General features: G+C 44.6%; 1 protein-coding gene across 1 annotated transcript in view; it reads right to left on the reverse strand.

The window, feature by feature from the left end:
• Positions 1 to 263: 263 nt before the first annotated feature.
• Positions 264 to 13,072, reverse strand: part of LOC144946988 (ephrin-B2a-like) — a 164,948-nt gene continuing 152,139 nt past the window's right edge. Inside the window, exon 5 of the mRNA XM_078876080.1 lies at positions 264 to 11,173. Coding sequence (XP_078732206.1) covers positions 10,668 to 11,173 — 506 coding nt within the window. The 3' untranslated portion in view covers positions 264 to 10,667. The remainder of the gene's footprint in view (positions 11,174 to 13,072) is intronic.

Raw genomic sequence — 13,072 nt, forward strand, 5'->3', positions numbered from 1 at the left:
AAGATGCGCTCCTCACACACACAACACACACACGCCGTATCAATTAAAGATATTTGCTCGCCTCATGTTTTCACGGCCCTCGCAAGAGAGAAACGCCCCCGTCGTATTTTAACAACTCGCGACAACGTTCGGACGGGAAGAGCACACGGCAGTTGCGCGATTCTGATGGGGGTTTTTTTTTTATAAAACTGCCACTTTATTTAAAGATCGAACAATGTACATACAGGATCTCATAAAATCCCCCCTCCATCACCCCCCCTCCCCCCCCCCAAAAAAAAACAGTGTTGTGTAGCAAACTTTAGCGATTACAAGTGGTGACAAAATAACACCTGCTTAGGAAACATCGAAAACTGCCCCGAAAAAAACACACGGTGGGGGGGGGGGGTGCAGGGGGGGGGCTGTACACAAACAAAAATCTACGCCATAAAACCCGAAAAATTTGCTTGAGGGAAGGAGATAGGGGGGAGGGAGGATGGGGGAGCGGATGACGGAGAAAGTCTCGGCTCACAACAAAATTTACGCAATCACCACGCCGCACTTTTTATTGTCACGTAAAAAAACGAGATTTTTTTTTTAGGCGGAGGGGGGGGAAGGGAAGAAATGACAACAGCAAGAAAAAAAATCCGAACGTCCAACGGACCTCAAATGTGACCGGCCATGGATGATGGAGCTTCGGTTCTACGTGAAACGAGCGCACCCATCCCCCACCGCCGATCGGCAGGACGCACGCGAAGACTGCGGCCCTGCCTCCTCGGCTCACCGGGGGAGGTGGTGGGGGGGGGGCCCTCGTCTTAATACGATCCACATGCACTCGGGGTGGTGGTGGGGGAAATTGCACTTCGCTGTGTAGCCACTTCGCTCCCTTCTGCAAACATTTAAATTTCCTGGCTCAAGACACGTCTTGATGTTCTTCTATACAATGTTTTATTGAGTAAATGATAGTGTTATTGTGATTATTGTTGTAGTTGTTGTTATCACGGCTAATAGAATCCGCTGCCCCAAGGTCCTAGGCCTCTTGATGTTGCTGTCGTCGTCGTAGTGCCGGTACTATTGCGACGGAGGTAGGCAGAGAGTGATGTAGACGGAGGGTTTTCGTTTAAACGTGAAGCCAAATACCACTCTCCCATTCATAACCGACGTGCAGTGGTGTAATTCCCGAGTCGATGATGCATTCTGACTTAATATTTCACGTCTTATTGCTCCCGCCAATACGACCGACAGTATTTAAATATTAGGCACGGTATTCAGTGACACACACACACAAACAAAGTGATCGCCATGTCTTGTTCTCATTTCCACCCAGGCACGCGGCTATTTATTTATTCGAAATGTAGTTTCATCATTGTAATTCTCGCAATAAAAATGTACGTGGCGTATTAATAAAAAAACAAATAAACGTGTTTGAGGTGTTATCTATGAATTTTGCTTGGATCGTATTTAGTGTGCCATGATTGTGGTTTTATGACACGCGGCTTTGTGTGTCACCGGGATGTGAGCACCGCACAATGGTCCCCAGATATTGAAGCACTCCTGTAACAAACACTGGCACCGAGGGAAATGATGCAGCACAATTTTCACTTAGAATTCCTTGCAACAAAAAAAACCGTGACTATCGTGAGTGAGGACTACTACGAAAAACTGTCGAGGCAAAAAAAAACTGTCCCTACGTTACGAACACAAAGAGCATTTGTTAAAAAAAAAGTGAGTAGTACTGTACTGGTACTTTTCCTTAAAAAAAACATGTTACTAAGACTTAGCAGTACGAGTTAAGATAGTGAGGGAAATATAATATAAATTACAGCGCGCTATTTAACAAAATATACAGAATGCAGTATACAGACAAATCTTTCCGAGAAAATGTGAATAACTCCACTGCTCCGTTTCACCGCTTCAATCCGCACTCGCCGCTGCTCCCAGACTAAATACGACTGTCAACAGGTGAAGCCACTGCACAGGTTCCGTCACGTTACTCTGTGTTTACACTCCAGAGTCCTTGTGGTTTTTGCGAGTGCGCCATCGCCAATGCTCCTGTGGTGCGACGCAGCAGCAGCACAATGTGTGGCGAAACATCTCGACCGTTTCCTCGGCAACAAAAACATCATCTTTAGAGGCAGCTCGTCCTTCGCCACGAGTCACAGCAAGGCTGCACACAAACTCGAATTTCCAACTATTTAAAAACGTTCAACGGTGTCCAATTAACCACAAGTTGGATCCTTCATAACGGCGGCTGATCTGTTTTTCCGTTTCAAACCTGTCCGTGGCATTAAGAATGTGTTGTCCGAAGATTCCTTAATTCGTTGGGGGTTTTTTTTATTTTTTATACTGGGGAATTTTTTTTTTCTTTAAATAAATACTTCAAAGTAATCACAACGCGGTCTCGTGGTCCCTCTCGAAAGAAAATAAAGCAATCCGGAACAAAACGTTAATTGTGTGTGTGTGTACTACATACGAAACACGAAACGAGGAATATGTATAAGAATTTACACTCCTTTGAAAAACGTTGACAAAAAAAAGCAACCGCAACCAGTTTGATGTCATCTCGAGTGTTTTGATGGTAAAATTCAAGGTTAATTTTACAGCCACTCGCTGCAAGAAGAGGTCGCGCTAACCAACAAAGCGACACCACCTCAACCCGCGTCAAGGATTGTCTGTGCTAAATAAGGCGTTTGCGAGTTTGATTTTTTTTATTATTAAAAAACACTCATTCTCAACAAGTCCTTCCGAATAAAATCTTATTCACATCAAGAAGAGTTCTTCCCATACGATCGGTGCATTGAGCATCACATGTCCTCCGATGTCCATTCAGTGTCCATTGAGGGTTTGCACACAGAGACAGGATGGGACAAAAATGGAAAGGAGTTTCGGGATAATGACAATTTAACCCTTTTATAGCATCTACATTTCATCTCGAAAAAAATTATATGAGAATGCATCTGCTTGACATGCAGATAAAGAAATAATTGTATTTTTTGGAAACTGATATCACAAAAATACAAGTATATAGGCGGAAACAGGAATAGTCAAAACTAAAAACATTATCAAATACCGTCGTCATATACTACGTAAGCCGAAGAGTGTACAACTTTAAAATACCTACAGGACCCAAAATGATAGTAATCATAAGCTTTGCAGTGCTTTTTCTTAAGGGCAGTGTTTGATTTTTTTTTAACCCAAGGTGTCCATAAAAATGTCATTCATTATTGAAGAATCATCATCATTAGGCAAATGGTTTTTAGCTCGGCCGACAGAACCGTTCCCACAAACGCTTGGTAGAAACGAGATCGTATTGTGCGAGTCTCACGCCTCTAAACCGCATCTCGTGTCGAGATTCCAGTGCCCCAGCACGTTTGCCAACGTCTCGGCCGTGATTGTTTGAAAATCTCTCAAAAACACGACAACAAAAAACCCCTAAGGAATGTGTTGTTAACATTTCAACTACGCAGTTCAAACTGTTTTGCAATAATCATTATTTTAAAATGGATGACATCTTCATGAACACCTATTTAGTTTTTTTGAATGGCTTAAACACTAACAGTCTCCTCCTTGTCTTCCCTCGCGCAATTGCCACACAGACCAAAACAAGGATCATTTGCACGTGAATGATACAAGAATGTACTTCTTTTTATAAATATTTTACAAATGACCCCCTTATGGTTATTACATGCCAAAGTGTAATAGACAAATTTAACTGATAATCTCACAGTGGCATAATGTAATCCCTCCCATAGAAATGAATACAGGAGGGGTGTTATTTTAATCCTACACAATATTATATGGTGGAACTCTCCCTGCAGGATCCTGCAAGAAATTGAATAAGTTCTGCAGAAGCTTTAAACAGGATTCAAACAGAAAATCCTATAAAAATCCTACAAGGGAATTTGACAGTGCTTATACATTTCATAATTGTCATGTCACCCTACAGGTAAGGCATTTGAATCCTTGAGAGATATATCACTATAGGGCATTTAAAAATATATGGCACATACTGTTTTTCCATTTATACTTTATTGAAACAACATTGTACAATAGCATGAAAAAAATAATGTTCGTCCTAAACTGATCCTGTAGGCATTTCTAAAATATTAGGTACGGGATTTTTAGTTATTTATTTCTACATGTTATCATTTCTGTGTAAGGGTAGCCAATATGTGTGAAAGCAAAAGACAACTCAAAATGTTAAATAAAAATTGTTAATCGTCCAAATTAATCTCATGCGCGGTTACAAATTAAATTGACGCGTAAATGTGTTTAACAACCGATCTTAATGTCGACGTGAAAGCGTTGCGTGGATATCGCGGTTATAAAAGCCACACAAAGTCACAGGCGCTGCAAGCCATGCCCCGTGGCTCGTCAAGCCTCTCAATTGGGCGTTGTTATTATGTCTTGGAAGATGCGCGGCCTCCAATTTCCCTCCGCAGCTAAACAATTAAAAGTGCACGAATTTAATATGAATCATTACATGAACTTGCGTCGCTCTCCATGGCGTCAGTCAAGGGCGTCTTGGCGCTCGATGTCACACGTCCTCGAGCAACGGTGGAACCACGAAACATGTTTGTTAGTTATTTACTTGATCCCGTGAAAAAGCACTGTCAAAATCGCAATGTCATGTGCTCAGCTAAAACAATACAAATCCCGAGTATGACTTCACTGCGCACATTCTACGAGACACACGAAGTGGAATTCGGTTTCGAGGCAATCTCTTTGTGCTCGACTTTATTTTTTACACCCCAGACATTGTCAGAATAAAACATCAAGTGTCTCCTTTGTTCTTTTCGCAATGTGTTCATCATGATTTAAAATGAACCCCCGTGTTTGGAACTAATGGTAATCGCTTTATGCCCCGTGCCGTGCTTTGAATTCACAGTGAGATGAATTGGGTAAAGCTTTAGTTGTGATGTCACGCTGACAAGTGGAGCATAATCGTGCTGAATTTGCAAGCGCGCTCGGTCCGTCCATCCTCACGTGGTGCACTTCACGCGCGACACACTCTACTGCCCGCCGTCCTCCACTGAATGAGACCAGAAAGAAGACCCTTTTCGTGTGTTCTCAACGTAAAAATTAAAAAAAGATCGTGAAGCGTCTGCGTTGTTATTTTCCCCCCCTCTCCTGCAAATGCACATTAACCGCACCTCTCCCATTTGCCCCTCCCTTCCCCGGCCCCAAACACCCAAAAAAATATGAAAGTAATAAAATAAATAATGAAATAACTCCGCCTGAAGTGCCATCATATGTGACATTGATTGCACTGTGGGGATAAGCCGTGACATTTTACAATTTTTCTTGCTTGCTCAAGAGCTCTGCAAATTGCCAGCGCGCACACACACCAATAATGCGGTGATGGTTGAATTCCAGCTGACACTCGATGAGCAAAGCACCAGCGCACTGCGCTTGCAGACGCTTGCGAGGCGAATTATCCGAGATCCCGACGACAACAATCGGTTTGAAAATACAAGCATTTTCAGATCTCCCAGGATTTAGTGTCAACCACCAGGGCTTGTTAAGGGCAGCACCGCAACCCGCCCATACGTCCCCCCCCCCCATCTCCCCCATTTGTAATTCAAAGGCAGCCATCTCGATCCATCAATAGAGGGTTACGACTACCGTGCTTCAACCTCAAGTATCACGTGGCTGTGATGTAAAAATCCCCATCTCTCGTCTTTCTCAAAGGACCAATGTCCAACCTACGGAGCAGAAAGGGGGATTTCATCCCGTCGTTTTTTTTATTGTGCATTTACATTTTTTTTTAACTGCGTGAAGAGTCACGTCCCACCGCTTATATCCCAATGCTGCTTTATTCACCATTGTGACCCTCTTGCAGAGTGGACTTGACATAGCCCCTGCTTTAAATTCTGGCCGGTGCATTGTTTTAGAAGAGAAAGAGTCCTCCCAGATGCGATCCTCGCTACGGTTGTTACCCAAGTTCTCTTATTCAAAAGTCTAACGTTTTCCAAGCACAGCACCCACTTCACAACAGCCTTTTCTCCTTTTGGTCTCTATAATAGACGCCAGCTGGCATGGCAATAAACACACCCTTGCCTTTAATGTTACACAAATTATTTTCATTTTCTCATTAAAAAAAGGAGATAAACATATATGTAATGTGGGGGGGGGGGGGGGGGAGGATGGAAAAATACACATTTGCTCGGTGGGGTTGGGTGGTGGTGGGTGGTGGGTGGTGGTGGGGGGAGTGGTGGGAGTGGGGTCACGCTGGTCAGACATGGACACACTTTGACACAGCTCAGACTAATGAGACGGCAGCTACCGTTGGAGGACATTGAATGTGCGGACCAACTGATCCGAAGGCTTGCTCTGGGGATTAGGGAAAGAATGTGGGCTAAATAGGCCCTCTTGCCTTTTCTTCTTTTTTACATCTGTCGTCCAAAGCTCTGCAAATTCCTCAAGTCCTCTGCGCCTGCCTTGACTACGAGAACTTAAACAATTTACGCCGCCACCACCGCCGCACATTCGCCGTAATCGCTTTCCCGAAAGCCCAAAATCTTGCACAGCTGAGGAACTCATCACACGCTCGGCGCCGGCCAGCTGAAAATGCTCCAAAACGATGTTAGGACTTAACGCCAGAAACCCTGGAACACCATGGCATCCTAAATGGCAGCCTTACGCGTTCGTTGCAGCAAGACTCTCTAACGGCGCGTAACAAAATTAAGACCCTCCCAGAAGCTGAAGTTCAATTACGCTATAATATTATAATTGGCACCCGCGTGACTTTTATAATAAGTTGCAACTTATTAAAAGAGCCTCGGAGCAATTTTTTTTTCAACTGGTCTTAGGGTAATTAAGCTAAATATGGTGGACGTAAGTAAGTTTGACGTTCGAGTAATTTCCTGCGCATGTACATCTTAAGCAGATTTGTATTACTGACGTGCACTGCTTTCGGATTTGATCGATTTAAATACATCTTTTTTTTATAAGACAAGTGAGAGACACACGGGGAATGTGCTCGTCTGCCCTCTGCGACACGACTTTCAGTCGATCCAGAAATAAAAACGTGGCAATAACAGTGCCACGAAGTGAATTAATGAATCGGCACTTGTCTGAAGCAACTCCCGAATGTCACATCTGATGGAAAACATCTGAGCGGTTGATTCATTGAAAACTGATCGAATCTGCTTGCGACTTCAGGATTTTGATTGAGCTAAAAAAACGAAACCCCTACAATTTCCGCCATGATGGCTTGTTTTTGTGATTTGCCTTTGGGTTTTTATTTTTATTATGAGGATGAATCTTAACGTCTTTTTCTGTGGATTGCCGCCCCAAGGCTACACAGTTGTATTGTATTATATGAAAAAAATCAGCACAAACTCCTTAAATTCGTTTTTCTTAAAAGGGAAAAGGTTTGTGGTGAAGGAAGGTATGACTAACAGCTGCAAGAAAATACGGCATTCGTTTATAGTTCTTTTGTTTATAATTTTTTCCATAGTTTTGGCCCCACAAATTGCTAATCCCTGATGTGTTTTTTTATTCATAGTAATTTCATGTATTACAACATTATCACTTAATAAGTTTGTTGTTGTTGTTACAACTTTCACACGGAGCTGAGTATGTTGTGACTGCATCAACACCGCTAATATAAATCATGGCAACGGGAAGAGGCACCGCTTCAAGTCACATGCTCCTTCTCTGTTTGGAATCGTTAAAACGGAAACTTTACTCCTTCGTGAGCTCTCGTCTCATTCTTTTAACCCCACCCCCTCACCCCAATAGTTACCACCTCTGACAGCGCCACTATTCGTTAGGAAAGGAAAGGTCGCCTTTCAATAATGGGACGCGGCAAACTCCGTAATGGATATTTGCATTACTCTAACGACGGCATTTACAAACGCGCCAACCTCCAAACTCTCCAGATCATTTAGCAGTTCAATGCACAAAGGATTTTCCACTAATGCCACGATGGCTAATGTGGTATTAAGCGCGCCTGTTTTCATGCCCGCTGTTTGCCCGCTTCATTATTTACGCAGGGCCGGTACGGTTGGTGGCAGCGGCGATAGCAAAAAAATGTGTCGAGCCAACCGTATCACACGGGAGACAGACGGAGAGAAAGCATGGTTGGCTTATCAATCAGAGTCTTAATTAATCCCTGAACTTTGTGTGCAGTTTGCGTGATCATTTTTAATTAACTGCGGGCTTTAATTATAATTTTTCTCTTCTTCTTCAAATTAAACACCGCGAGATGTCCTTGTCAATTGGGGTTTTAACAAGGCCCCATCTATTACAGGGGCATTCGCGCCGCTCGCGTGGAAACGTTTATCGCCCGGGGCCCATGTGCCATTGTGGACGTGGGGCGAGCACGCTTTGCGGAGATCTGCCGACACAGTTTGGATCGTGAGCTTGTTGGTTCAGGGGGGGTGGGGGGGGACGCGGAAGTTTACATGGGCAGCCGAGCAAGTCTGGTGAACCGATATCCCACGTCGAGTCAACAGTTGCGATTGCCACAGCCAACCCCGGAACTTCTGCGGCCAACATGGAGGCAAATCCTTTTGCCATTGGTGTCATAACGGTCACGCGGCGCCTTGAGTTAATGACAGCGGGACTGGGCAGAGTCGAGGGTAAAGCGAGTGAGTTTCGTGACTTAAGGAAAAAACGACCAGCCCTACTTAGCCCTGTGTGGGCAGCGGTCGGCAAACTGCGGCACGCGGCTCTTTAAAGGGCTGCTTCGTGACACGTTATTTTTATTAAGGAACCACCGTCTCTCGTATTCACACGTTTTGCGTCTCTTGAAAAGTTGAGTATTTTTCACCGAATACGATAACAATGGCTCTTCTTGTTATTGTGGTTGCCGGTCCCTGTCCCTGGATCTCCACGGATTTTGATATTACCCTATAAGGCTGATAATAAATGTCGGTACGAATTACAATCAACGTAAAATCCCGATCTTAATTAAATTGCGATAAAATGTAGAAATAAATTATATTTTGAGATGCTGAACTAATTCCCTAATTACGGTTCAATTTAGCTCAAAGCACCGCCAAGAAACTGTGAACCTCAGCTTTTTGGAAAGTCCTGTATTTGCATACGTACAATGATAGTTACAGAAGTGGTACATTGCTATTTAAAAAAAGTTTCATATTCAGTCAAACATTAGTGATCCGCGTGCGTGTTAGTGCAAGTGTATATGCGCGGTGCGTCTGCAAAATTGATTTCACAATCCCGCATTTCGCGAAATGAGTTTATGATCATAAAAAAGCAACGTGTAAAAAAAAAAATTTGACTCCCAAAGATCGCCTTTTAAAATTCGAGTAGTAGCATTGTACATTGACCCAAAATGAAGAGAAGAAAAAAAAAGCGTTCAAGTTTTCTGACTCCTGAGACTAAAAACTGCAAAAAGCATTTCATGCAAACCTCCCGGTCACCGATATCCGCTTCAGTGGGAGAATCTCTCCAGTGGTAATTTAAGTCAGAAAGGTTTAAAATTGTGGCTCTGCGCGCCAAGCGCCCCAGAACGGCGGGGAGATTATGAACGGCGCGCAAATATGGTGCACAGAGGTTTATAGCAGATGCCTTCGTGGGTTCTCTCACACGGAGCACGGTTGAAAGTGTACCGTGAAATGAAATGATAAATGAAAAATGACAAAAATTTTCTGTTGGAGAGGAAAAAAAGTCTCACAGCGGGTCTTGCATGTATGCTTCTTTTTTAAAGTATCCCCAAAAGTATTGATTTACTCACATAATGCATAATAATGGAAAAAATGTAAGATGTAAAAATGTAAAATTAAAATAAAGGTTTTAAAAATACCCCATTGAATAGCTCTGATAGATCAGAGGCACTCTGCAGTGATGGGCACATGCCTAAAAGTCTGGAAAAGCCAGTGTTTAAAGCAGCTCTTAAAACTCATTAAGCACAGCATCACAAAAATCGTATTTAAAAATGTAACTTGTTACTCAAAAAGCAGGGCAGTAGTTAGATAGTTCAGGTTATTTTTGAACATAATAACCTTCACCAACAGCAAGAAAGAAAAAAAAACAACCCCATGCATACCACCTTTATTGAAATGTTGCCACTACTGCAAAAGGTCATTTTGCTGAGAAGAATGTAGAATTCGAATTTGGATGGCATTTATGAATTCTATTTTATTTTTGTCATATGCTTGCCTTGCGATGACCACAACGCAGGTGACAACAACAACAACAACAAGTGTCCTCTGCCATCAGATCCCTTTCTGTATGGCTTGGCAAAATCGTGTGAACCAAAGCAGAGGTCTCCGGCAGAGGTCACCATCCTGCACGGGTGTGACGGAGGAAGCCACCGTTGAGAGGCTCACGGTAAAACTTGTGGAGCGCGATGGCACGAGGTGGCGGACGTGGGAGGGGGGGCAGGGGCGGGGGTGAGGGTCGCGAACGGTCGCTTGCCGTTTTATTCCGACGACGAGAGGTGGCAGAGTTCTCCGCGGAGCTTCCTCCTGCAAGCGTTTTCACGCGTCCAATATGGCGCAAGTAAACGTCATCGGCGGAAGTGGTCCTCCCTTGCGGCTTCACCCTCGCGGAGGAAGGGAGACGGCGGCGTCCATCGAGTCGTAAAAAGAAAAAAAATATAGAACGACAAAAAGAACGTCCCGAAAATAAAATAAAATAAACTATTAAAAACACAAAAGCAACGCTTTTGCGATGCGGAAACTCAGCGTCCGCGCCCACAGTCCCATCGGCAGCGGCGCTCACACCTTGTAGTAGACGTTCGCGTTGCTGGGTGGCGGCACTTCCTGCACGATGTACACCGGGTGGCCGTAGTCCCCGCTCACTTTCTCGTAGTGCGGGCAGAATCCGCCCTCGAGCGTCCGCAGCGGAATCACCACGTCGCTGGGGTCCGAGCCGTTGTTGTTGCCGCCTCCGCCGCCGCCCCCCAACTTCACGGCCACGGAGCCGGGCGTCAGCGACAGCGGCAGCGACGACTGCGGCGGCGGTGCCGACGCCGCCGCCGACGCGTTCAAGTGCGGGCCCCGGCGGCCCGGCCCGCCGGGACCGGGCCCCCCGGAACCGCCGCCGCCGCCCCCGCCGCGGCCCCAACGGCGGGACTCGCGGCTGCGGCGGACATAGCAGACGGAGAGGGCGAGCAGGAGCAGCAGGAGCAGCAGGATGAGGGAGCCGCTCGACACGCCGACGATGAGAGCCAGGTTGGACTCCATGCCGGACTGGTGCAGCTCGTGCAGGGAGTCGGACGGGTCTGGGAGGGGAAGACACGAAGCCGTGAGCGAAGCGTTCGGGAGAAAGAGCGCACGCGCGCGAGAGCGGCACACCGACGCGTTGCCAACGTCGTCGTGAATGAATGAGGAACGGTATCACATCGCGAAAAGGCGCTATTATTACGCAAAGGCATTTCCGATTGCATAAAAGCAAATCTTTTATGCAGGAAACGTGAATATGATCCAAAGATATGGATACAATTGCAGAAAACATGAACGTTTCTAAAAAAATGAAAAGAGAAATTATTGAATTAAGATAAGCTGCGGTGGCTGGGAGGCTCAGAGGTCAGAGGACAAAGCTGGCACCACTAAGGACATAGGTTCGATGCCAGGTTTCAGCTGCCCCTGGCTTCTCAAGTGGAACAAATTGATGTCGCCCCAGTCACAAAAGACATTGAAAAAAAAAATCATTCAAATTTTTTTTGTAAATATTGGCCTCATTCCAGCCGGAAGACTGACATTTGTTAATTTTATTGACGTGTGATGAACACTCTTTACAGGTCATGAAGAGATTTTCCCCAGCGGCTTCAGAAGTAGTTATACGACGTCAACTTCCAGCTTTGTTCTCTGACACTGATTGATGCACTGTTAGCTCCCGATTGTCTTTACGGAAATGTCTTGACCTTATGAATTGATAGAGTACAACTGGAACATAATTGGAGGAAAAATAGATATCGCAGAAAAAACCCGCAAAGAAAACACCACAATGGCTATATAGTCAAACATTTAATCTTGAGTATGCAAGCAAAACACTTGCACAAACTAAATTAAATGCAAACTGTGTACATAGGGTCAGAGTTTCAGGCTCCGCCGTACATGTCATATTAGCATAGGATAGACCCATTTGTCAAACGGACAACCAGTCTTTAGTTTAACACGTAGGCTTTCACGACTAATATTATTCATAATCAACGTTTTTTGGGTTTAGATCGCGTTATTTATAAATGTGTCGTAACCCTCCACCACCGAACACGGCCAATCAGTAAAAAAGTGTCACGTTGACAAAAGACAAATAGTTCACTGCTTTAGCCCACCGGTGTGTTGAAGCGTGAAACCACAACATTTACAATTTGAGTAGTGCGACGTTTCGCTGGTAATTGCATCCAGCATCATCGGGCAATTCGCCAGAATGGTGAGGGGCTCTGCTCTGTCTCCCGTTCTTATATAGAGCAGCAACAGCAGGGTGACGCCAGTCTTTAGAAAATATATATGACTAACATTTTTTTAATAAACTAACGACACGAACAGACTATCTGTACTTGTTTGTAACATTGTTACAAATTCATTTCCCCGTTAATAATAACCTATATCCTCGCATAAATAAATTAAACTCTTTCTTCAAGCAAACAAACGATATGACTTAAAGTGCCAAGACCACGGCAAGGATATTTTATTTTGTTTGTAGTTTTAGAAAGTTTTTTTATTTCACCCAATATTCGTCATGCCTTATTGCTGTTTTTATTTAATAAGCCAGCGGCAAAGCCTGTTGACATTCAAAGTCTCCTACTGCCCCCCCCCTACACACCCCTCCCTAATATTAGGCCCCTGTCCATCGATTGTAAGAATTTTAAACACTAGGCCATATTCACGTGCCTCCTTCCCCTTGTTGTAAATGGCAGGAAACCCTCGTGTAGCCACGACGTTGCCAATGTGGCGTCGCACAAACCCTGCCTGCCACCTCCCGTCCAGTGGCACGCGTGGAAACTGAGGGGAGATAATTTATTACCCGGTGAAGTGTCACAGCACATCCAACTGTAGCGTGGGTGAGGCCTAACAGTGCCTAGCCCCCTCAGACCTATTTAGCAGCTCTTGCATTCCAACAAAACCTCTCGGAGCCGGATTCAGAGGGACTGACAGAATCATCAAACCCGTTGCAAATT

The sequence above is a fragment of the Lampetra fluviatilis genome, chromosome 43 (genome assembly GCF_964198595.1).
Source record: "Lampetra fluviatilis chromosome 43, kcLamFluv1.1, whole genome shotgun sequence".
Taxonomy (NCBI): Eukaryota; Metazoa; Chordata; class Hyperoartia; order Petromyzontiformes; family Petromyzontidae; genus Lampetra; species Lampetra fluviatilis.